The sequence below is a fragment of the Mobula birostris genome, chromosome 28 (assembly GCF_030028105.1).
Source record: "Mobula birostris isolate sMobBir1 chromosome 28, sMobBir1.hap1, whole genome shotgun sequence".
NCBI lineage: Eukaryota > Metazoa > Chordata > Chondrichthyes > Myliobatiformes > Myliobatidae > Mobula > Mobula birostris.
In genome coordinates, this window is record NC_092397.1 from 2,832,954 (window position 1) to 2,856,711 (window position 23,758).

Here is a 23,758-nt window from a genome sequence, read left to right on the forward strand (position 1 = left end):
TATCTATCTCTGCCTTAAATACACCCAATGACTTGGCCTCCACAGCCACTTGTGACAACAAATTCCACAGATTTACCACCCTCTGACTAAAGAAATTTCTCCGCATCTCAGTTCTAAAAGGACGTCCTTCAATTCTGAAGTTGTGCCCTCTTGTCCTGGACTCTGCTACCGTGGGAAATAACTTTGCCATATCTAATCTGTTCAGGCCTTTTAACATTGGAAATGTTTCATTGAGGTCCTCCCTCATTCTCCTGAACTCCAGGGAATACAGCCCAAGAGCTGCCAGACGTTCCTGATATGGTAACCCTTTCATTCCTGGAGTCATTCTCGTGAATCTTCTCTGAACCCTCCCCAATGTCAGCATATCCTTTCTAAAATAAGGAGCCCAAAACTGCAAACAATACTCAAAGTGTGGTCTCACGAGTGCCTTATAGAGCCTCAACATAACATCCCTGCTCTTATATTCTATACCTCTAGAAATGAATACCAAAATTACATTTGTTTTCTGCACAACCGACTCAACCTGGAGGTTAACCTTTAAGGTATCCTGCACAAGGACTCCCATGTCCCTTTGCATCTCTGCATTTTTAATTCTCTCCCCATCTAAATAATAATCTGCTCGTTTATTTCTTCCACCAAAGCTTTTACTTTGGCTCTGACATCACTTGTCAGCCACAATATTGTCCTTCTTCCATTTGAAAATTTCTTCTTATTTGGAATATATCTGTCTTGCATTTCCCTCATTTTTTTGCAGAAACTCCAGCCATTGCTGCTCTGCTGTCCTTCCTGCTAGTGTCTCTTTCCAGTCAACCTTGGCCGCTTCCCCTCTCATGCCATTGTAATTTCTGTCTCTTTCCAGTCAACCTGGGCCAGTACCCTTCTCATGGCATTGTAATTTCGTAGGGTCGTAGGGAGGGAGTGAGGAACGGGGCTTGTTGCTTTGTCGTTCTGTGTTTGACTGGACATTGTAGACATGCCATGTTGTTGCCAGAATATATGGTAATACATGGGGCTGCCCCCCACCCCCCAGAACATCCCGTGGGCGTGTTGGTTATTAACACAGTATATGTTTTGATGAGCACATGATCAATAAACTCAATTCTCAGTTCCTGTCAGTCACTCCTGTGTCTCGTGTCACTTTATCGACATACAACCAATACACGGATGTAAGCTGTCTCACATACTTACTGGGTGTTGGGTGGAGATACGTCTCTACAAAAGGCGCTCGTTTCTTCCGCTGTCCTGCAGTCACCCTTGGGCAAGGAGTAGCACCGGCTGAGCTCCCGATCAGGGTCACGTGAAGTCATGGGAGCAGCTGGTGCTCCTCACAAGTTCTGGTGATGTGACCACTCATGCCAGGCAGACAATCTCTCAGCAGTATTGATAATGGCTGAGTATTTGCAATGGCAAACCACTTCAGTAGAAAAGTTTGCCAAGAACAATCATGGTCATGGAAAAACAACGATCACCCATGTTACATGTCACAGCATGAAACGATAATGATAATGAATTTATATTTATTGTACTTTTTAATTTTTGTGTTCTTTATATGGACAAATATGAACAGTGGCTATATTTCATTAAGAGTTTGAGGAAATTTGGTATTTCAACAGATGTGCCATGGAGGGCATTGCAGGTGGCTGCATCATCGTCTGGGGTCTGGGGTCTGGGGTGTGGGGTGTGGGGTGTGGGGTCTGGGGTGTGGGGTCTGGGGTCTGGGGTCTGGGGTGTGGGGTCTGGGGTCTGGGGTCTGGGGTGTGGGGTCTGGGGTGTGGGGTCTGGGGTGTGGGGTGTGGGGTGTGGGGTCTGGGGTGTGGGGTCTGGGGTGTGGGGTCTGGGGTGTGGGGTGTGGGGTGTGGGGTCTGGGGTGTGGGGTTGTACTGCACAGGATCGAAGTAAACTCCATCATGGGCACTAACCTCCCAGCCATTGAAGACATCTTCAAAAAACGATGCCTCAAAAAGGCAGCGTCCATCATTAAGGACCCCCATCACCCAGATGTGCCCTCTTCTCATTGCTACCTTCAGGGAGGAGGTACAGGAGTCTGAAGACACACACTCAATGCTTCAGGAACAGCTTCTTCCCCTCCGCCGTCCGATTTCTCAATGGACATTGAAGCCATGAACAATACTACACTACTTTTTCTATTTCTATTTATTTCTGTCTGTATGCGTGTGTCTATCTGCATGTGTGTGTGTCCGTGTCCGTGTATGTCTGTCTGTATGTGTGTGTCTGTTTGTATGTGTGTCTGTAAGTAAGTGTGTGTGTGTGTTACTGTCTGCGGAGAAGTCGAATCTCAGGGCTGTAAACCACATACATACTTCGATAATAAGTATACATTGATTTATGAAATGACCTCTATGGATCACATGCATGAGCAAATTTTTCACTGTACCTTAGTGTGTGATAAACCAATTTTCCAATGTGCACAGCACAGAGGGATGTGGACATTGTGCAGTCAGAAGGGATTCATTTAGTTTGATGTTTAAATGACTAATTATTTAACCAGAGAGTGGGAAATCTCTGGAATCCATTGCCACAGGTGGCTGTAGAGTCCAGATCATTGGGTATACAGGGTTTACAGCTGAGGTGGTGGGTTCTTGATTAGTCAGATTGTCAGAGGTTACGGGGAGAAGGCAGGAGGCTGGGGTTGGGAGGGATAGTAAATCAGCCATGATGGGGTGGTTGAGCAGATACGATGGGTTGAATGGGCTAACTCTGCTCCTTTGTCTTATGGTCTGATGTAGAAAGACAGCAAAAGAGTCAGTGGTTGGGGTGGGGCTGGGGCACGAGAGAGAATGCTTGAGGGAAGGACGGGGGGGGGATAGGACTGATGGGATTGCTCCAGTAGGGAGCTGGCCCAAAGCCGAGGCAGAACGGCCTCCTGTGATGGTGGAACCAACAGGTGGGAAAAGCACCTCACTCCCCATCTGAGAACAGTGTCCATGAGCACATATTTTTTGTTAATTACTCTGAGTCAACTGGGGCGTGGCAGCCATGGTTGAGGGTCGCTGAGTCAGCAGGGAGCGAAGGATGAACTTTGACCCTCCGACTTCAACGCCGCTCAGTTCACAGTGTCTCCTATTAGCGGACAAGTTAATCCTTGTTCAAACTCAAAGATGAAAACCCCAGGTCCAGAAACGGGTTGCCCTGGGGTTGGGGGGTTGGAGGGCTGTGTGTGTGCGTGAATGCGTGGGTGGGTGTGAGGGAGGAACGGGGTTTGTTTTGCCTTGGTTTTGTTGCTTCTTGTGTTCTGCGTTTGCGGTGTTTTGCCGAGCATGGTGGCGCCCGAAAGGTTGGCGACTCTCGCGGGCTGCCCTCCGGCCACATCCATGTGTTGGCTGTTAATGTTAACGCCACATTTCCACTGGATGTTTCAATGTACACCTGACAAATAAATAAATCTGAACACAAGAGAATCTACAGACGCTGGAAATCTGGAGAGACACAGACAAAACGCTGGGGGGACTCAGCATGTATAGAAACGACTGATATTTATGTCTGAGACCCTTATGCAGGACTGGGAAGCAAAGGGAGAAATAAAGAGTAGATGTTTTGGTTTGAGACCTTTCAACCATTTATTCCTCTCCATTGACGCTGACTGACCTGCGTCATCACAGGCTTAAACCTCCCCACCATCGAGGACATCTTCAAAACACAGTTCCTCAAGAAGGTGGCATCCACCATGAAGAATCCTCACCACCCAGGACATGCCTTCTTCTCTTTAATACCATCGGGAGCCCGAACCCCCACACCCCTGCTCCAATCAACACTTTAGGAGCAGCTTCTTCCCCTCCGCCATCAGATTTCCAAACGGTCTATGAACCCATGGACACCACCTCACCATCATTTATACAGGGTGGAGTCAGCCCCTCCTGTCCTTTGTCCAATTTCACCCCAGCCTATTCACGGGGCAATTTACAATGACCGATTAATCTACCAATTGTTAACCCTTCGGATTGTGGGAGGAAACCAAAGCACCAGGAAGAAACCCACGTGATTATGGAGAGAGCTTGCAAATTTACAGACAGCGTTGGGAATTGTCCCGGGTCACCTGTACTATAAAGCATTGTGCTAACCACTACGCGACTGTGTCACCCTACACAAACAGAAGAGATCCTGCAGATGCTGGAAATCCAGAGTAACACACACAAAATGCTGGAGGGACTCAGCATTTGGCGAGGAATAAAGAGTCAACATATTTGACCAAGTCCCTTTATCAGGACTCTCAGCCCGAAACATTGACTGTTCATTCCCCTTCATAGATGCTGTCTGACCTGCTGATTTCCTCCAGCATTTCATGTGTGAATCTGATCTAACCTGAATCTGGTCTGGAATCGAAACCAAAGTTAGGCCTCTCTGCCTTTTCCCATTTCCTTCATAATCATGAAAATCTCAAGTTCGACGTCACTTCAGAGAAATGAGAGTTTCTGTTCACTTTATTGATCGTTTCCCATCTTCAGACCCGAGCAGTCACTTGGACCTTTTCGGTCTAATTGGGGAGGCCTCTCCCTGCCTTTTACTGGTGCATTCCGGCAACTCGAATTCCCGTCACCTGACTGAGCTCTGCTTCATCCCCAATTACATCGGAGCCCAACTTCCCTTCGATGTCCAGCCACAGGTCTGCCTGTCGACTGCTAGACCCCCACCCCTCTCCTACTCCCGTTAAATGCGAGTCAGTATGGGGCGGTTCAGGATTCTCCTGGAGTTTGCACCAGGTAACGTGTACCACGCCCCCATTTTCTCATCCTCCGAGTCCATACGACTTTGTGGGTTGGTTCCCTTCGGGCCTCCAGGCCTCTCCACTGCTCGTCACTCTGTTCTCCAACTTTGGCGCAGAGACCTCCTACTAGGTGTGAAGTCCATGTCAGGCTCTGGGTCAACACATACCTCTCCATTGAAAAAGTACTTCTGATGGAGAATTCCGTCTTCTGGAAAACTGGCACATTGTCGTCTGACTCTCCACTACGTAACGCGTAGCCACCCAACGGTCAGCCAACTTATGCTACCCTGCAAGCCCCAATTTCTTATGAGAATGCTGTCTCCCAGCCTCCGTTCGAAGAACCTGATCTTTTGGTCATATCTCCTCTGGTTCTGTTCATTTTGCTTGGTAGCAGAGACATTTGCTGGTTCATAATCGTTTTCCAACTCCTTACTGAAGTCAGACATACAAATCAGAGAAAATCTGCAGACGCTGGAAATCAGAGGAACGCAGACAAAATGCTGGAGGAACTCGGCAAGCCAGGCAGCATCTACGAAAAAGAGCACAGTCGATGTTTCAGGCTGAAACCCTTCAGCATGACAACCTTAAGATAGGTCTTCTGTGGCAAGTCTTCCCCACCGGTACCAAAACAGAGGTAACAAGCGATCTCGCTTCACGCCTGAACATCGCGTAAATGGCAGGATACTTGGTAGTGTGGAGGAGCAAAGGGATCTGGGGGTACATGTCCACAGATCCCTGAAAGTTGCCTCACAGGTGGATAGGGTTGTTAAGAAAGTTTATGGGGTGTTAGCTTTCATAAGTCGAGGGATAGAGTTTAAGAGTCGCGACGTAATGATGCAGCTCTGGTTAGGCCACACTTGGAGTACTGTGTCCAGTTCTGGTTGCCTCACTATAGGAAGGACGTGGAAGCATTGGAAAGGGTACAGAGGAGATTTACCAGGATGCTGACTGGTTTAGAGAGTATGCATTATGATCAGAGATTAAGGGAGCTAGGGCTTTACTCTTTGGAGAGAAGGAGGATGAGAGTAGACATGAAAGAGGTATACAAGATATTAAGAGGAATAGATAGAGTGGACAGCCAGCGTCTCTTCCTCAGGGCACCACTGCTCAATACAAGAGGGCATGGCTTTAAGGTAAGGGGTGGGAATTTCAAGGGGGATATTAGAGGAAGGTTTTTTACTCAGAGAGTGGTTGGTACGTGGAATGCACTGCCTGATACACTAGTGAAGTTTAAGAGACTACTCAACAGGTATATGGAGGAATTTAAGGTGGGGGGGAGGTTATATGGGAGGCAGGGTTTGAGGGTCGGCACAACATTGTGGGCCGAAGGGCCTGTACTGTGCTGTACTATTCTATGTTCTATCGAATAACATAGCAAGTATCCAGTGGTTTCATTCTGTGTACAGTTACTGCAGTGGACCAGGTGCTGAATATACTGACACTATTTGTTCATCTTGCTGATCTCCAGGGTTCTGAGTATGTCTACCAATGTCCAGTTGAACCTCTCGGGCCAGGGATCACCCTCAGGGCGATAAAGCGTTGTCCTTGGCTCCAAGCATGCTCAGTAACTCATGTATTATCCTACTCTCAAAATCTCTTCCCTGATCGCTGTGTACCCTTCTGTGAAGGCCATAATGAATTGAAAAGCTTGAGCACATAGACATTAAGAAAGGGGATGCACTGGAGCTTTTAGAAAGCATCAAATTGGATAAGTCATCTGGACCGGACGAGATGTACCCCAGGCTACTGCGGGAGGCGAGGGAGGAGATTGCTGAGCCTCTGGAAATGATCTTTGCATCATCACTGGGGACGGGAGAGGTTCCGGAGGATTGGAGGGTTGCCTTCTTCAAGAAAGGGAGTAGAGATAGTCGAGGAAATTATAGACCAGTGAGTCTTACTTCAGTGTTTGGTAAGTTGATGGAGAAGATCCTGAGAGGCAGGATTTATGAACATGATAAGATTAGGAATGTTCAGCGTCAGGGGTGCATTGCCAGCCGGAGAGCGTCCGGCACATCTTTCAGAAAAAAGCCGAAACAAACAAGCTAATTAATTAGGTGCCGCCCAGGGTGATTTGAGTATCTCAGAAACTGCTGACCTCCTGGGATTTTTACGCACAGCAGACTCTGGAATTTACAAAGAATGGTGCCAAAGACAAAAAAAAATCCAGCGAGTGGATTTAACGAGATGTTTTCGCTCATAGAATAGCCACTCGCTGGATGTTTTTTCCCTGGATAGGTACACGGAGCTCAGAAAAATAGAGGGCTTGGTAATTTCTAAGGTAAGGACGTGTTCGGCACAGCTTTGTGGGCTGAAGGGCCTGTATTGTGCTGTAGGTTTTCTATGTTTCCCTGTTTCTATCACATCACAGCATTCACAAGAAAAACATAATTATACACAATTTTCCTAAGAAGGGTCTCCAAAAGTGGAAATATTTTGCCTGCTGGAGTGGGTTACAGACTGGAATACACTGCCAGGGCAGTTGCTGGATAAAATCTGCAGACGCGATGTGCTGGGTTACACAAAGCCAGGGCAGACGTGATGGGCAGAATGGCCATGGTCTTTATTGCTGCAGTAATTCAGTGGTTCCAGTCTGAAACCGTTACCACCGACGGTAAGTTTGCGAAGGGAGGACGGAACCTGCTGGTCACGTTGTTTCTGAAGGATCCTGCTGGGATCATAGAGGGTTCAGAAGTGGAGAGAGTGAGCAGTTTCAAGTTCCTGGGTGTCAAGATCTCTGAGGATCTAACCTGATCCCAACATATAAAGAAGGCAAGCCAGCAACTATAGTTCATTAGGAGTTTGAAGGGATTTGGTACGTCAACAAATACAATCAAAAACTTCTATAGTTGTACTGTGGAGAGCATTCTGACAGGCTGCATCACTGTCTGGTATGGAGGGGCTACTGCACAGGACCGAAAGAAGCTGCAGAGGGTTGTAAATCTAGTCAGCTCCATCTTGGGTACTAGCCTACAAAGTACCCAGGACATCTTCAGGGAGCGATGTCTCAGAAAGGCAGCGTCCATTATTAAAGACCTCCAGCACCCAGGACATGCCCTTTTCTCACTGTGACCATCAGGTAGCAGATACAGAAGCCTGAAGGCTCACACTCGGCGATTCAGGAACAGCTTCTTCCCCTCTGCCACCCGATTCCTAAATGGACATTAACCTGTGAACACGAACTCACTTTTTTATTATATATTATTTCTGTTTTTGCACGATTTTTAATCTATTCGATATACGTATTTTGTAATTGACTTATTATTATTATTATTAAATTTGCTTCTTATTGCATTGAACTACTGCTGCTAAGTTAACAAATTTCACGACGCATGCCGGGACGATAAACCGGACTCCAGGCGCCGCTTTAGCTGCCGAAACTGCGCATGCGTGTTGTTGTTCCCAGAGAGGCCGGTCTTGAACGATGAATGCCCGGACCATGCCGTCTCCACGCATGTGTATTGCGCCCACTCCCGCCGATTGCGCAGGCGCGGACTGTCAATAGCCGGCAGAAGATGGCGGCGGTTGCTTTGAACCGTTTGCTGAGGGCTGCACGCCTCATTGTCCCTCGGCCTCAGGTAGCGGGCAGGGCGGCGATCAGACCGGGAGCAGGACCCACCGGGAAGGCTGGGGCAGTAACTTGAGGGACGGGGGAGTGCGGTTGGTTGCGGTCCCGGCGGCGGGAGGAGTACAAGTCCGGAGTCGTCGATTGAGGAGAGTCGGCTGCCCGGACACCGAGCTGGGAGGCGTGGCCAAAACGGGCGGGTGGAGCCATAACGAGGCGAGGCTAGAATGGGCGGAGTCTGGGACGGGGCGTGGCCAGAACAGGTGGGTGGAGCCATAACGAGGAGACGGGGCGCGGCCAGATTGAGTGGGCGGGGCCAGCTCACCTCGCGCTCCCCCGAGTCGTAAAGTCAAAAGTTGAATTAATTGCCATTTGAAAGTTCTCAGTTTCAGGTTGGGTCTTCCGATTAGATCATGGGGCTCAACTCTGCCTCTGCTTAGAACCTTGAACAGTACAGGCCCTTCGGTCCACGTTGTTGTACCGACCTTTTAAGTTCAACCTAACCCTTCCCTCCTATTTTTCTTTCATCCATGTGCCTGTTTACGACGCAGTGTCCCCGAATGTATCTGTCTCTGACTCCACCACCAGTAACCCATTCCACACACCAAGCACTCTCTGTGTAAAAAATACCTATCTCTGACATCCCCTATACTCCTCCAATCACCTTAAAATTATGCCTTTTTCTATTAACCATTTCCACACACTCCCGGGAAAATGCCTCTGCCTGTCCACTTGATCTATGCCCCTTATAGTCTTGTACACTCCTATCAAGTCACCTCTCATCCTCCTTCACTCCAAAGAGAAGCTCGCTCAACCCATTCTCATTAGACATGTTCTCTAATCCAGGCAGCTTCTGCACCCACTCTAAAGTGTCCTCATCCTTCCTATAATGAGGTGACCGGAACTGAACACAGTACTCCGTGTGGTCTAATCAAAGGAAGTTTCATGATCATTCTTACCATCCATAGATACAGTCGAATGAGATCGTGTTCCCCTGGGGCCCAGGTGCCGAACGTACGTTCAAAACACACTCACATCGTTATGCAAGAAAGCACATATATAGACCAAGTCCATGAGCGATTTGCCAATTGATGGGACAGCTCCTGGCAATCCTGCTTGTCCTTCCGCCGGTCAAACACTGGAGGGCAGCACTGACGGGAGAGGGCAGCCTCCAACTGAGCACAGACGCCAGGTTACACTGCCTCCAGCATGTTCTCACCTGGGCTGCAGCAGCAGGCAAGCCCACGGCTTGAGTCCTTGTCCTCACTACAACGGAGAGCACGCTGCTGCCTCATCACTTGTCTCCCCACCAAACAAGGGAAACAGGTCTGCCGCATCTCACATTATCAATGTGCAACTAGGTCTTGCGATCGCAGGAAAACATCCAAGACAGTCACTCATTGTTACACTGCATGCTCCTATGTCTTTGAGTAGCAGGCAGCAGCATAGTCTGCACCCAGGTCAGCCCTTCCAAACCTTCTCCTGGCCGAGCGCCGGCTTCTCCTTATCTCGGCGGAGCGCCGGCCACTTCAAAACTCCAGTCAGCTGTTGCGAACAACGAACAGATCACCGATCAGTGATGTGGTAAACTCTAAATAGCGTTTTATAGAGCTGTAACAGTTCACATATCACTGATGTGGTAAACTCTAACGAGAGTTTTATAGAGCTGTAACATTACCTCAAGGTTTTTGAACTTAATCCCCCAACTAATGAAGGCCAGCACACCAAATGCCTTCTTAACCACCAATTCAACTTGTGCTGCAACTTTGAGGAATCTATGGACGTGCACCCCAAAATCCTTCTGTTCCTCCTCACTGCTGAGAATCCTGTCATTAACCCTATGTTCTGCTTTCAAGTTTGATCTTTCATTCTTCTGGCTTTAATTCTCAGAGCAGCTCTGCATCCTGTCAATGACCTGATTCAGATTTAAATGTATTTGTCCCGTGTACATCATGACACACAGTGAAATGTGTTTTTGCATCAACAGCTAACGTACCCAAGGATGTGTTAGGAGCAGGCTGCAAGTGGTGCCCATTGCCCATTGTAACCTCCGGCAATCCCTGTTTGTTTCCATTTCAAGGAGTTTAGCGTGCTGCCTGTGATCTGGTCTTGGTCCGCGCACAGACATGATAGTTAGGCAGATGGTTACAGAGTCTTTTACCCTGGTGGAAATGTCACACTACAGGCATAGGTTGGAGGTGAGGGGGAGGGAAGTTTGACGATGTGATGGTCAAGTTTTTTAAACACAGAGAGTCAGAGTGCCAGGAACTTTTTGCCAGAGGAGGTTACAGACACAATTACGCACCTCTCCAATAAGAGTAAACAATAGTGTCACGGCTAACGTAATGCTTTACAGCACCAGTGATCTGGCTTCGAATCCTGCTACTGTCGGTTAACAGTTTGTACGTGCTCCCTGTAACCGCTGTGGTTTTCTCCAGGTGCTCCAGTTTCCCTCCTCATCCCAAAGACGTACGGGTTAGGGTTAGGGAGTTGTGGACAGTAAGGGTGGGGAGAGCCGGCCGTGGATAACTAAGGAAATAAAAGAAGGCATCAAACTAAAAGCTTGTGTGTACAAAGTCACTGAGAGTAGTGGGAAACTGGAAGATTGGTGGAGCTTTAAAAAGCAACAAAGAGCCACTAAGCAAGCAATAAAGAAAGGGAAGGTAAGGAGCCAGCTGTCAGGCAGCTTTTGGTAGTTTGATCTCACAGGACCACCAGTTGTGAAGGTTCTCAGTGACGTTTCCGTTTTGTCCTAGAGTTACTGCACGGCTCCGGGTTCTGGTTCCACATATCCGGGGATTGTTGAGTCGACGGAGGAATTCCATTTTGTGGAGAGATTGATTCCACCCACCACCGTGCCAGTTCCTCCGAAACACGACCGTTACCCCACCCCATCGGGATGGTGTCCACCTCGAGGTCTGTGTCGTCCGATGCAATGCTGGAGGATCGAGCAGCATGTGTGGATGTGGGAGGGGGAATTGTCGGTGTTTCGGGTCGATACCCTGCATGAGGGCGTCAATCTCCCCCTTATCTTTCAGCCCAGCGTCACTCTGCCAACCACCTCTGGCTGCTATCCCACCAAATCAAAGTATCTATCATCCACCTGTCCCTCTCTCTAGTAACTGCACCCAGACACCCTTCCCCTGCCTGGCACAGCCTCCTCATTCTCCTTCACTCTGCCTCAGACCATCAATCAACATAAGACAAAATTAGGCCATCAGCCCATCGAGTCTACCTGACCATTCCATCATGGCTGATTTATTATCATCCTGAACCCCATCCTCCTGCCTTCCCCCCGTAACCTTTGATGCCCTGACTAAACAAGAACCTATCAAACTCCACTTTAAATATGCCCAGTGACTTGGCTTCCACGGCCGCCTTTGGCATTGAGTTCCACAGAATAATCACCCTCTGGCTGAAGAAATTCCTCACCATCACTGTTCTAAATTGATGTCCCTCTATTCTGAGGCTGTGTCCTCTGGTTCCAGACTCCCCCACTATAGGAAACATCCTCTCCACATCCACTCTATCTGTGTCCGCTGGTCCTAGACTCCCTCACTACAGGAAACATCCTCTCCACATCCACTCTATCTGTGTCCTCTGGTCCGAGACTGCCCCACTATAGGAAACATCCTCTCCACATCCACTCTATCTGTGTCCTCTGATCCTAGACTCCCCCACTATAGGAAACATCCTCTCCACATCCACTCTATCTGTGTCCTCTGGTCCTAGACTCCCCCACTATAGGAAACATCCTCTCCCCATCCACTCTATCTGTGTCCTCTGGTCTTAGACTCCCCCACTACAGGAAACATCCTCTCCACACGCACTCTATCTGTGTCCTCTGGCCCTAGACTCCCCCACTATAGGAAACATCCTCTCCACATCCACTCTACTGAGGCCTTTCAACATTTGATAGGTTTAAATGAGGTCACCCCTCAATGAGGTTCATGTACTTGACTCAAACATCTTCTCTGGCAGCTCGTTCCATGCACCCACCGCCCTGTGCGTGAAGAAGCTGCCCCTCAGTCCCTCTCAAATCCAATCAGCCCGGCTCAGGTTACCTTCAGCCCAGGTGTGTGACCAGTGAGCTCATTGAGTCAGTAAGGACCTGGTGTTTGCCGGGTCCACGGTGTGTAATCGGTGTTTAATCTTTTCCAGATCCACCCCCTGACCTGCCGTATATGATCCGGCGTTCCCGCATGCACAACCTCCCAGTTTATACGGACATCACGCATGGCAACAGAAAGATGACGGTCATTCGGAAGATAGAGGGCGACATTTGGGTACGTGATCGTTTCCTTGCGTCGTCTTAAAACTGTTTAAACGAAACGTTCCCTCCATTTCTACACCCAATGTTATAGACTCACTTTAAGTTCTCTACAACTCATGTTGTCAGTATTGTAGTTTAAAAAAATATTTTATTTCCCCAAATTGTCTTCTCTTGCACATTAGCTGTGTGTCAGAAACAGGAGAGATTCTGCAGATGCTTGAGCTCCAGAGCAACACACTGAAAAAGCTGCAGGTACTTAGCAGGTCAGGCAGAATCCATAGAGAGGAATAAACAGTCTCCTCCTGATGAAAGGTCTCAGCCCGAAACGTTGACTGTTTATTCAACTCCAAAGATGCTGCCTGTCCTGCTGAGTTCCTCCAGCATTTTGTGGTGAGTTCTCAGTCTTTGTCGTATATTTTTTCATAAATTCAATTGTATTTCTTTATTTTCCTGTAAATGCCCCCAAGAAAATGAATCACAAGGTGACATAGATACACATACTTAATCATAGAAACAGGCTTTTCTGCTCACATAGTCCATACCGAACTATTATTCTGCCTAGTCCCATCGACCTGCACCTTTCAACTGTAAAAGAAGTTTGGATAGGTACATGGATGGAGTAAGTATGAAGGGCTCCCATGGACCATAACCCTCCTTACCCCTCACATCCAGGTACCTATGCAACCTTCTCTTAAACTCGTGTCCACCGCTCCCACTGGCAGCTCGTTCCACACTCTCACCGCCTTCTGAGTGAAGAATTTCCTCTTCATGTTCCCCTTAAACTTTTCACCTTTTACCCTTAACCCATGACCTCTGGTTCTAGTCCCACCTAACCTTAGTGGAAAAAGCCTGCTTACATTTATCCTATCTTTTCCCCCTCATACTTTTGTAAACAAATCTCTCAATCTTCTACGCTCCAGGGAATAAAATCCCAATCTGTTCAGCCTTTCCCTATAACTCGGGTCCTCATGTCCTGACAAATCTTCTCTGCACTCTTTCAGTCTTATTGATATCTCTCCTGCAGGTAGGTGACCAGGACTGCTTACAGTAATAACTGAACATGGTGGTGTGGGACCAAAAGCTCCTGTACCTCCTTGCCGATGGTAGGAGAGAGAACAGAGCATGGCCTGGATGCTGGGGGTCTTTGATGATGGAAGTTACTTTCCTGTGATAGTGTTCCATGCAAATATACTCAGAGTTAGCCCACAAGCTTTGATAAGATCCTTTTCTCTCACCTTAAACCTCTGCCATCTAGTTCTTGATTCACCCTGTCTGTGCCCCTCATGACTCGTAAAATCAGCCCTCAGTCTCCAGGGGATAAAGTCCCTGCCAGTTCAATCTCTCCATAACTCAGTCCCTCGAGTCATGACAACATCTTCCAAAAATTAGGAGGGGTATAGATAGAGTAAATGCAAGCAGGCTTTTTCCACTGAGGTTGGGTGGGACGACAGCTGGAGGTCATGGGTTAAGGGTGAAAGGGGAAATGTTTAAGGAGAAACATGGCTGCAAACTATTTCATTCAGAGGGAGGTGAGAGTGTGTTGTGAGCTACCAGCACAAGCGCATGCAAACTGAATTTCAATTTTTAATAGAAGTTTGGATAGGTACATGGATGATAGGGGTATGGAGGGCTATGGTCCCGGTGCAGGTCGATGGGAGTAGGCAGTTTAAATGGGTGGGCACTGTTTAGATGGGCCAAAGGGCCTGTTTCTGTGCTGTATCTTTCTATGATTCTATGACTCTAAATCTTTTCTGCAGTGCTGTGTGGAGAGAGACTGTCTTGGTATGCAGTGAGACTGTCAGGAAGGACAGGCAGATGACAGGGCAAAATTGCAGTCAGCAGGATGAGTTTCAGTGTAACATGGGGACAAAGTCAAAAAGGATGATGAATACAGGACTGAAGGTGTTATATTTGAATACCCAGTATACAAAATAAGGTAGATGATCATGGAGTGCAGTTAGCAATTGGTAGGTATGACAATGAGGGCATCACTGTCGTGGCTGAAAGATCATAGTTGGGAGTTTAATATCCAAGGATACACATTGTATCGAAGGTACAGGCAGGTAGGCAGAGGGGATGGTGTGGCTCTGTTGGTAAACAAATGAAATCAAATCCTTAGAAAGAGGTGACATAAGGAAGATGTAGAATCATTGTGAGTCAACTTAAGAAACTGCAAGGTTAAAAATACCCTGATGGGAGTCATATACAGGCCTCTGAACAGTATCCTGGATGTGGGCTACAAATTACAATGGGAGATAGAAAATGCATGTCAAAAGGGCAATGTTACGATAGCCATGGGGGATTTCAGTATGCATGTAGATTGGGAAGATCCGGTTAATCCTGGATCCTAAGTGGGGGAATTTGTAGATTGCCTACAAGATTGCCTTTTAGAGCAGCTCATGGTTGAGCCCACTAGGGGAAAGTCTATTCTGGATTGGGTGTTATTTAATGAAATGGATTTCTTTAGGGAGCTTAAGGTAAATGAACCCTTAGGAGGCAGTGATCATAATATGATACAATTTGAGGAGGAATAGCTCAATTCAGGTGTATCAGTATTATGAGGTTTTCTGATGAGGAAGTCAAGGATCCAGTTGCAGAGGGAGGTACAGAGGCCCAGGTTTTAATACTTGCCGATTAACACTGAGCGATGATGGTGTTGACCGCTGAGCTGTAATCAATAAACAGAAGCCTGGCATATGTGTAGCGGTTGTCCAGGTGCTCCAGAGTGAAGAGTAGAATTGCACAAACCCTGCATCGTAGAACGTAAATCAGTACTGCATAAGAACAGGCCCTTTTCCCCACGGAAGGCCTAACTGAACAATCTGGAGCTGGAGACCCTAAGGCAGTGCTATGTTGAGTTCAATGTCGACTGGCAACTCCTGCAACGATGCTGGTACCTACTGTATCGGCCTCTGCCTTTGGATTCATCAGATGTGTGGAGAGGGTTACAAGGGCAAGAGCCTGCTCTCCATATCATACTGCCCTGGCTCGCCAGACAGCTGGGACGTAATACTCATGGTCAACCACGACCAACGGAGGGTCTCAACTGAATTAATCCCTTCTGCGTACACACCAGAATCTGAATCAGGTTTATTACCACCGGCATGTGACGTGAAATTTGTTAAATTAGCAGCAGCAGTTCAATGCAATACATAATCTAACAGAAAAAAATATATAAAAATAGTAATAAATAAGTAAATCAATTACTGTATAGATTGAATAGATTAGAGAAACAGAAGTGATGTATATTAAGAAAAGTGAGGTAGTGTCTAGGGGTTCAGTGTCCATTTAGGAATCGGGTGGCAGAGGGGAAGAAGCTGTTCCTGAATCGCTGAGTGTGAGCCTTCAGGCTTCTGTACCTCCTACCCGATGGTAACAGTGAAGAAAGGGCATGCCCTGGGTGCTGGAGGTCCTTAATAATGGACACTGCCTTTCTGAGACACCGCTCCCTGAAGATGTCCTGGGTACTTTGTAGGCTCATACCCAAGATGGAGCTGACTAGATTTACAACCCTCTGCAGCTTCTTTCAGTCCTGTGCAGTAGCCCCTCCATACCAGACAGTGATGCAGCCTGTCAGAATGCTCTCCACGGTACATCTATAGAAGTTTTTGAATGTATTTGTTGACATGCCAAATCTCTTCAAACTCCTAATGAAGTATAGCTGCTGTCTTGCCTTCTTTATAACTACATCAATATGTTGACACCAGGTTAGATCCTCAGAGATCTTGACACCCAGGAACTTGAAACTGCTCACTCTCTCCACTTCTGCTCCCTCTATGAGGATTAGTATGTGTTCCTTCATCTTACCCTTCCTGAAGTCCACAATAAGTTCTTTTGTCTTACTGACGTTGAATGCCAGGTTGTTGCTGTGACACCACTCCACTAGTTGGCATGTCTCACTCCTGTATGCCCTCTCGTCACCACGTAAGCTTCTACCAACAATGGTTGTATCATCAGCAAGTTTATAGATGGTATTTGAGCTTCCTATCGCTCTGTCCTGTGCACGAGTGTTGTTGTTCTGCATGTTTTAACCCCTCTGGTGCCCTCTTGCCTTCCTCAGACACTCGACAAGGATGTGAAGGAATACCTCGCGCAGCTGACGGGCAAGACGCCGCTCACACAGGTCAACGAGGTGACAATGAGTCTGCGGGTGAAAGGTTACTTTGACAAAGAGCTGAAATCGTGGCTGCTGGAGAAGGGGTTCTGAGTTTTGTGAATGGATGTTAAACAGCGTGCTGAGATTGTTTGATTAAAACAGAAATCTACAGTAGAAAATCTCCTGTTTTCACGTTATAAGAAACATATCTCTTGTGAATGCACACCAGCCCAGTAAAGTAGAGGTCAGTGTGAACAGCGGAGCGACTCATCAGCTTAGACAGTATATTGATCTACTCGTCTCTCTGAGATCATCCATCATGATTCCAACATCTTTTGTGTCTCCATTAAACCGACAACTTGCTCTGGTTTCCTGCCCGGCATGTCATTTTCATTTTTGTGATTTGTAATTGTGGTCACCGTGTTACAGGAGAGATGTCGTTAAGCTGGAAGTTCGAAGGAGCCACAGGCACACAGTTCTGGAGGAACTCAGCGGGTCAGGCAGCATCTGTGGAGGGGAATAAACAGTCGACATATTGGTCGGAGAGTCTTCATCAGAAGTGGAACGGGAGGGGGAGGAGTTCTCTCTCTACTCCCTGTTTTGCCGCTGCCATTTAGGGTAGCAGTGAAGGTCCTCCATCTCTGGCAGTGTTCAGGGCTTCCTTTATCGTGTCAATAGCTCAGTTTTCAGTGCTGTCAGCCATGCAAGTCATGGGTGGAGACTCAGGAATACCGTAGGATTCGGATGTAGAAGGATTCTTCATTGCTGTTTCTGTAACAATTTTGTTTTCCCAGTCAAGGTTGTTAGCCCTGAGCTGAACCCCTGAACCTGGAGGGCCGGTGGATCACTCTTAGTCTGTCCTCTACCCTTTGACCTGCTTTGCATGGGTGACCCTACCAAGAGCCAAAGCCTAAAGCCCTGACTCCAGCCAACGTAGCTCTCCGGGTCGTTGAGGGACGCAAGCCTCCAATGCTCCTGACGCGGCTGTGGTCCTAGTGGAGGGAAAGGGAAGGGTTTAGTGTGACAATATTACATCTCAAAATGCCTTTTGTCACAGATGGAGTGAGGGAGAGACTGAACGATCTGTTCCCCCTCCCACACCCCTATCTCACAGTACCATTATCGTACCGCGGCCATCGTTTAACCTACTCTATCTTTTAACCTGGACCACGCCATCTTCATCACTAACTGTTTATTCAGGGCGCCACGTGTCGGTTAGCGCTATGCTATTGCAGCTCGGGGCTTCAGAGTTCAAATCCGGAGTGCTCTGTAAGAAAGTTCGTGCGTTCTTCCCGTGAGAACGTGGGTTTCCTCCGGTGGTCCAGTTTCCTCCCAGAGTACCGGTTGGTAGGTTAATTGGTCATTGTAAACTGTCTGTGACTAGGCTGGGTTAAATCGGTGGGTTGCTGGGTGGTGTGGCTCGTTGGGCCGGGAGGACCTGCTCTGCACTGTATCTCTGAAATACATGAAATAGACCAAGGGAGGGGGAAGAGCACAAGCTGGCAAGTCATTCAGAGGAGGTTGACGAGGATGCTACCAAGATTCGAGGGACTGAGTCGTGGAGGGAGGTTTGGATCTTATTCATTGGAGCATAGGAGATCGAGGAGTGACCTTACAGAGGTGTGTAGAATCACGAGGGGCACAGACAGGGTAAATGCACTCAGTCTACTCCCCAGGGTTGGCGATTTAGTAACAAGAGGGCACAGGCTTAAGGTGAAAGGGGGGAGAGATTTAATCGGAACCTGAGGGACGTCCTCTTCACCCAGAGGCTGGTGTATATGTGGAACGAGCTGCCAGAGGAAGTGGTTGAGGCAGGTACAGTAACAACATTTTAAAAACACTTAATCAGGTATGTGGATAGGGAAAGCTTAGAGGGACGTGGAGCAAATGTGGGCAAATGAAAAGCTAGGATGGGTGTGTCGCCGGGCATGGAGAATTGTGCCGAAGAGTGTGGTGTGACTTTTGTCTGTGAAGTCCACTTAGGGTCCAGCCAATATAGCTCTCCAGGTCATTGAGGCACACAAGCCTTCAAACCCAACAACAAGGTTGTGGACTCTTGGAGGATCAACTTGACCATAAGACAGGAGCAGAACGAGGCCATTTGGCCCATCGAGTCTGCTACATTTAATCATGGCTGAATCCTTTTGTTCCCTCCTCAGCCCCACTCCCCAGCCTTCCCTCCACCATTCAATCATGGCTGAATCCTTTTGTTCCCTCCTCAACCCCACTCCCCGGCCTTCTGCTCCACCATTCAATCATGGCTGAATCCTTTTGTTCCCTCCTCAGCCCCACTCCCCGGCCTTCTGCTCCACCATTCAATCATGGCTGAATCCTTTTGTTCCCTCCTCAGCCCCACTCCCCAGCCTTCTGCTCCACCATTCAATCATGGCTGAATCCTTTTGTTCCCTCCTCAGCCCCACTCCCCAGCCTTCTCTCCACCATTCAATCATGGCTGAATCCTTTTGTTCCCTCCTCAACCCCACTCCCCGGCCTTCTGCTCCACCATTCAATCATGGCTGAATCCTTTTGTTCCCTCCTCAGCCCCACTCCCCAGCCTTCTCTCCACCATTCAATCATGGCTGAATCCTTTTGTTCCCTCCTCAGCCCCACTCCCCGGCCTTCTGCTCCACCATTTAATCATGGCTGAATCCTTTTGTTCCCTCCTCAGCCCCATTCCCCAGCCTTCTCTCCGTACCCTCTGATGCCATGTCTGATCAAGAACCCATCAATCTCTGCCTTAAGTACACCCAACGACCTGGCCTCCACAACTGCCTGTGGTAAGAAATTCCACAAATTTACCACCCTCTGGCTAAAGGAATTTCTCTGCATCTCTGTTTTAAATGGACACCCCTTTATCCTGAGGCTGTGCCCTCTTGTCCTAGGCTCCCACACCATGAGAGACATCCTTTCCACATCTACTTTTTCAACATTCAAAAAGTTTCAATGAGATCCTCCCTCATCCTTCTAAATTCCAGCAAGTACAGACCCAGAGCTATCAAATATTCCTCGTATTATAACCATTTAATTCCTGGAATCATCCTTGTGAACCTCATCTGAACCTTTCCAATGCCAGCACAAACTTTTCTCAGATGAGGAGCCCAAAATTGTTCACAATACTCAAGCTGAAACCTCACCAATGTCTTATAAAGCCTCAGCATCACATCCCTACTCTTGTTTTCTTGAAATGAATACCAACATTACATTTGCCTTCCTCACACCAACTCTACCTGCAAGTTAACCTTTAGGGTGTTCTGCACATGGACTCCCATCTCAGATTTTTGGATTTTCTCCCCTTTTAGAAAATAGTCTACACATTTACTTCTACTACCAAAGTGTATGACCATGGATTTTCCAACATTGTGTTTCATTTGCCACTTTCCTGCCCATTCTCCTAATCTGTCTAAGTTCTTCTGCACCCTCCCTGTTTTTGCAACACCACCTGCTTCTCCACCAGTCTTTGTATCTTGGCATCAAGGCAATCTATTTCATCATCTAAATCATTGATATACAGCATAAAAAGAGGCAGTCCCAAAACTGACCCTGTGGAACATCACTAGTCACTGGCAGCCAACTAGAAAAGGATCCTTTTATCCCCACTTGCTGCCTCCTACTGATCAGCCAAGGCTCTAATCATGCCAGTAACTTTCCTGTAATACCTTGGGCTCTTAACTTGGTAAGCAGCCTCATTTGTGGCACCTTGTCAAAGTCCTCCTCGAAGTCCAAATATACAATATCTACTGCATCCCTTTTATCTATCCTACTTGAAATCTCCTCAAAGAATTCCAACAGGTTTGTCAGGCAAGATTTTCCTTTAAGGAAACCATGCTGACTTTGTCCAGTCTTGTCCTGTGTCACCAAGTACTCCATAACCTCATCCTTAACAATTGACACCAATTTCTTCCAAACTACGGAGGTCAGGTTAACTGGTCTATAATTTCCTTTCCTCTGCTTTCTCCTTTCTTAAAGAGTGGAGTGACATTTGTAATTTTCCAGTCCTCTGGCACTATGCCAGAGTCCAGTGATTTTTGAAAGATCATTACTAATGCCTCCACAATCTCTCCTGTTACCTCTTTCAGAACCCTAGGGTGCAGTTCACCTGGTCTGAGTGACTTATATACCTTCAGGTCTTTCAGCTTTTTGGTTACCCTCTTCCTCGTAATAGTAACTGCACTCACTTGTCTTCCCTCACACCCTTCAACATCTGACACACTGCTAGTGTCTTCCACTGTGAAGACTGATGTAAATTACCCATTTAGTTCATCTGCCATCTTCTTGTCCCTCGTTATTATTTCTCTGGCCTCATTTTCTGGTGGTCCTGTATCCACTACCATCTCTCTCTTATTTTTTACATACTTGAAGCTTTTGTTATCCACTTTGATATTGTTTGCTGGCTTGTTTTCATATTATGCTTCTAATAACTATTTTAGTTGCTCACTGCAGGTTTTTAAAAGCTTCCTAGTTGTCCATATTACGACTAATTTTTGCTTTGTTGTGTGCTCTTTCTTTTGCTTTTATATTTGCTTTGAGTTCTCTTGTCAGCCATGGTTGTACTATTTTGTCATTTGAGCATTTCATTTTTTTTTGGAATACATCAATCCTACACCTTCTTCATTTTTCCCAGAAACACACACCAATACTGCTCTGCTGTCATCCCTGCCAGCATCGCCTTCCAATTTACTTTGGCCATCTCCACTCTGAAACTACTGTAATTTCCTTTACTCCACTGAAATACTGCTACATCAGTTTTTACTTTCTCCCTATCCAATTTCCAGTTGAAGTCAATCATATTGTGATCACTGGTTCCTAAGGGTTCTTTTACCTTAAGCTCCCTAATCACCTCCCGTTCATTACATAACACCCAATCCAGTATAGTTGATCGCCTAGTACGCTTAACGACAAACTGCTTTAAAAAGCCATCTCTTAGGCATTCAACAAACTCACTCTCTTGAGATCCATTACCAGCCTGATTTTTCCAATCAACCTATGTGTTGAAATCTCCCATGACTATCATAACATTGCGCTTTAGACACACCTTTTCTATTTCCTGTTGTAATCTGTGGCCCACATCCCAGCTACCATTGGGAGGCCTGTATATAATTGCCATCAGGGTCCTTTTACCCTTGCAGTTTCTTAACTCAACCCACATGGATCCAACATTTTCCAATCCTATGTCACACCTTGCTACTGATTTGATGCCATTCTTTACCAGCAGAGTCACACCACTCCCTCTGCCTACCTTCCTATCCCTCCGATACAATGTGTAACCTTGGACATTCAGCTCCCAACTACAACCATTCTTTAGCCATGATTCAGTGATGGCCGCAACGTTATACCTGACAATCTGTAATATTGCAACAAGATCATCCACCTTATTTCTTATACTCCATGCATTGAGATATCACACTTTGAGTACTGTATTTGCTACCCCTTTTGATTTTCCATCCCTAATGCACTGATACTCACCCTACTGGCTGCAATTATATTCTATCATCTGCCTGCCCTTTCTGACAGTCTGACTGTATTCTATCTTTGCTGTTTTACCATCTGTCCTGAGTCCCTTCACTCTAGTTCCCACACCCCTGTCAAGTTAATTTCAATGCTGCCCAACAGCTCTAACAGACCTGCCTGCGAGAATATTGATCCCCCTTGGGTTCAGGTGCAACCTGAGACTTTTGTACAAAAGAAGAGATCACAGTGATCCAAGAACCTGAAGCCCAGCCCCCTGCACTACCTTCTTAGCCATGCATTAATGTGCCAAACTTAAGTGGACCATTTTTAATTTAGCAGGGGTAAGAGTTTCATAATTATAGCACATGGGACAACTCTTAAAGAATGAAAACTAATTTGAGAAAATAGCCAGGATTCCCTTCATTTATCTGTTACACTATGCTGCTTAATTAGGACAGGAGACTTGCCGAGCAGCTTCTAACAGTGTCAGTCACGTGCACTTATGTAGCCTTTAGACACGACAACGTGCTTTAAGCCAATGGTTTTAGAAAGCAGCAGTTGGGTGTGTGTGTGTTCAAAAATCAGCAGGTTTTTTTTAACCAATAGTAGCTGTGCCTCTGGCACAGAATCTGGCCCTGTGGCTCAGAAGGGTAAGGAAAGGAAGAGGATGGCAGCAGTGATAGTTAGGGGGTCAGACAGGCCATTCTGTGGATGCAGAAAAGAAACATGGTTGGTAGTTTGCCTCCCAGGTGCCAGGGTCCGGGATGTTTCTGATTGCATCCATGATATCCTGAAGTGGAGAGGAGAACAACCAGAGGTCATGGTACATATTGTTACCAACAACGTAGGTAGGAAAAGGGAGGAGGTCCTGAAAACAGACTACAGGAAGTTAGGAAGGAAGTTGAGAAGCAGGACCTCAAAGGTAGTAATCTCTGGATTACTGCCTGTGCCACATGACAGTGAGTATAGGAATAGAATGAGGTGGAGGATAAATGTGCGGTTGAGGGATTAGAGCAGGGGTCAGGGATTCAGATTTCTAGATCATTGGGACCTCTTTTGGGGCAAGAGTAACCTGTGCAAAAAGGACGGGTTGCACTTGAATCCCAGGGGGACCAATACCCTGGCGGGGAGGTTTGCTAAGGCTGTTGGGGAGAGTTTAAACTAGAATCACTGGGGGGTGGGAACTGAACTGAAGAAACTGGGGAAGAGGCGGTTGGCTCACAAATAGAGAACGCTTGGAGACAGTGCAAGAGAGAGAATAGGCAGGTGATAGAGAAGGGACGCGCTCAGACTGACGGTTTGAGTTGTGTCTTATTTTAACACAAGGAGTATTATGAACAAAGCGGATGAGCTTAGAGCATGAATCAGTACTTGGAGCTATGATGTGGCCATCACAGAAATTGGATGGCTCAAAGGCAGGAATGGTTACTTCGAGTGCCAGGCTTTAGATGTTTCAGAAAGGACATGGAGGAAGGCAAAGAGGTGGAGGGCGTGGCACTGTTGATCAGAGATAGTGTTATGGCTGCAGAAAATGAGGAAGTCATGGAGGAGTTATCTACAGAGTCTCTGTGGGTGGAAGTTAGAAACAGGAAGGGGTCAATAACTCTACTGGGTGTTTTCTATAGACCACTCAATAGTTACAGGGACATCGAGGAG

The 23,758-nt window shown here is 47.1% G+C and overlaps 1 protein-coding gene across 1 annotated transcript; it reads left to right on the plus strand.

Annotated features, from left to right (window-relative positions):
* Nucleotides 1-8,148: 8,148 nt before the first annotated feature.
* Nucleotides 8,149-16,833, plus strand: LOC140188820 (large ribosomal subunit protein mL49-like). Its single transcript, XM_072245470.1, has 4 exons — nucleotides 8,149-8,298; nucleotides 11,042-11,201; nucleotides 12,447-12,571; nucleotides 16,619-16,833. Exons 1-4 carry the CDS (start codon nucleotides 8,149-8,151, stop codon nucleotides 16,763-16,765), a joined length of 582 nt encoding a protein of 193 aa, XP_072101571.1. The 3' UTR covers nucleotides 16,766-16,833.
* Nucleotides 16,834-23,758: the final 6,925 nt, after the last annotated feature.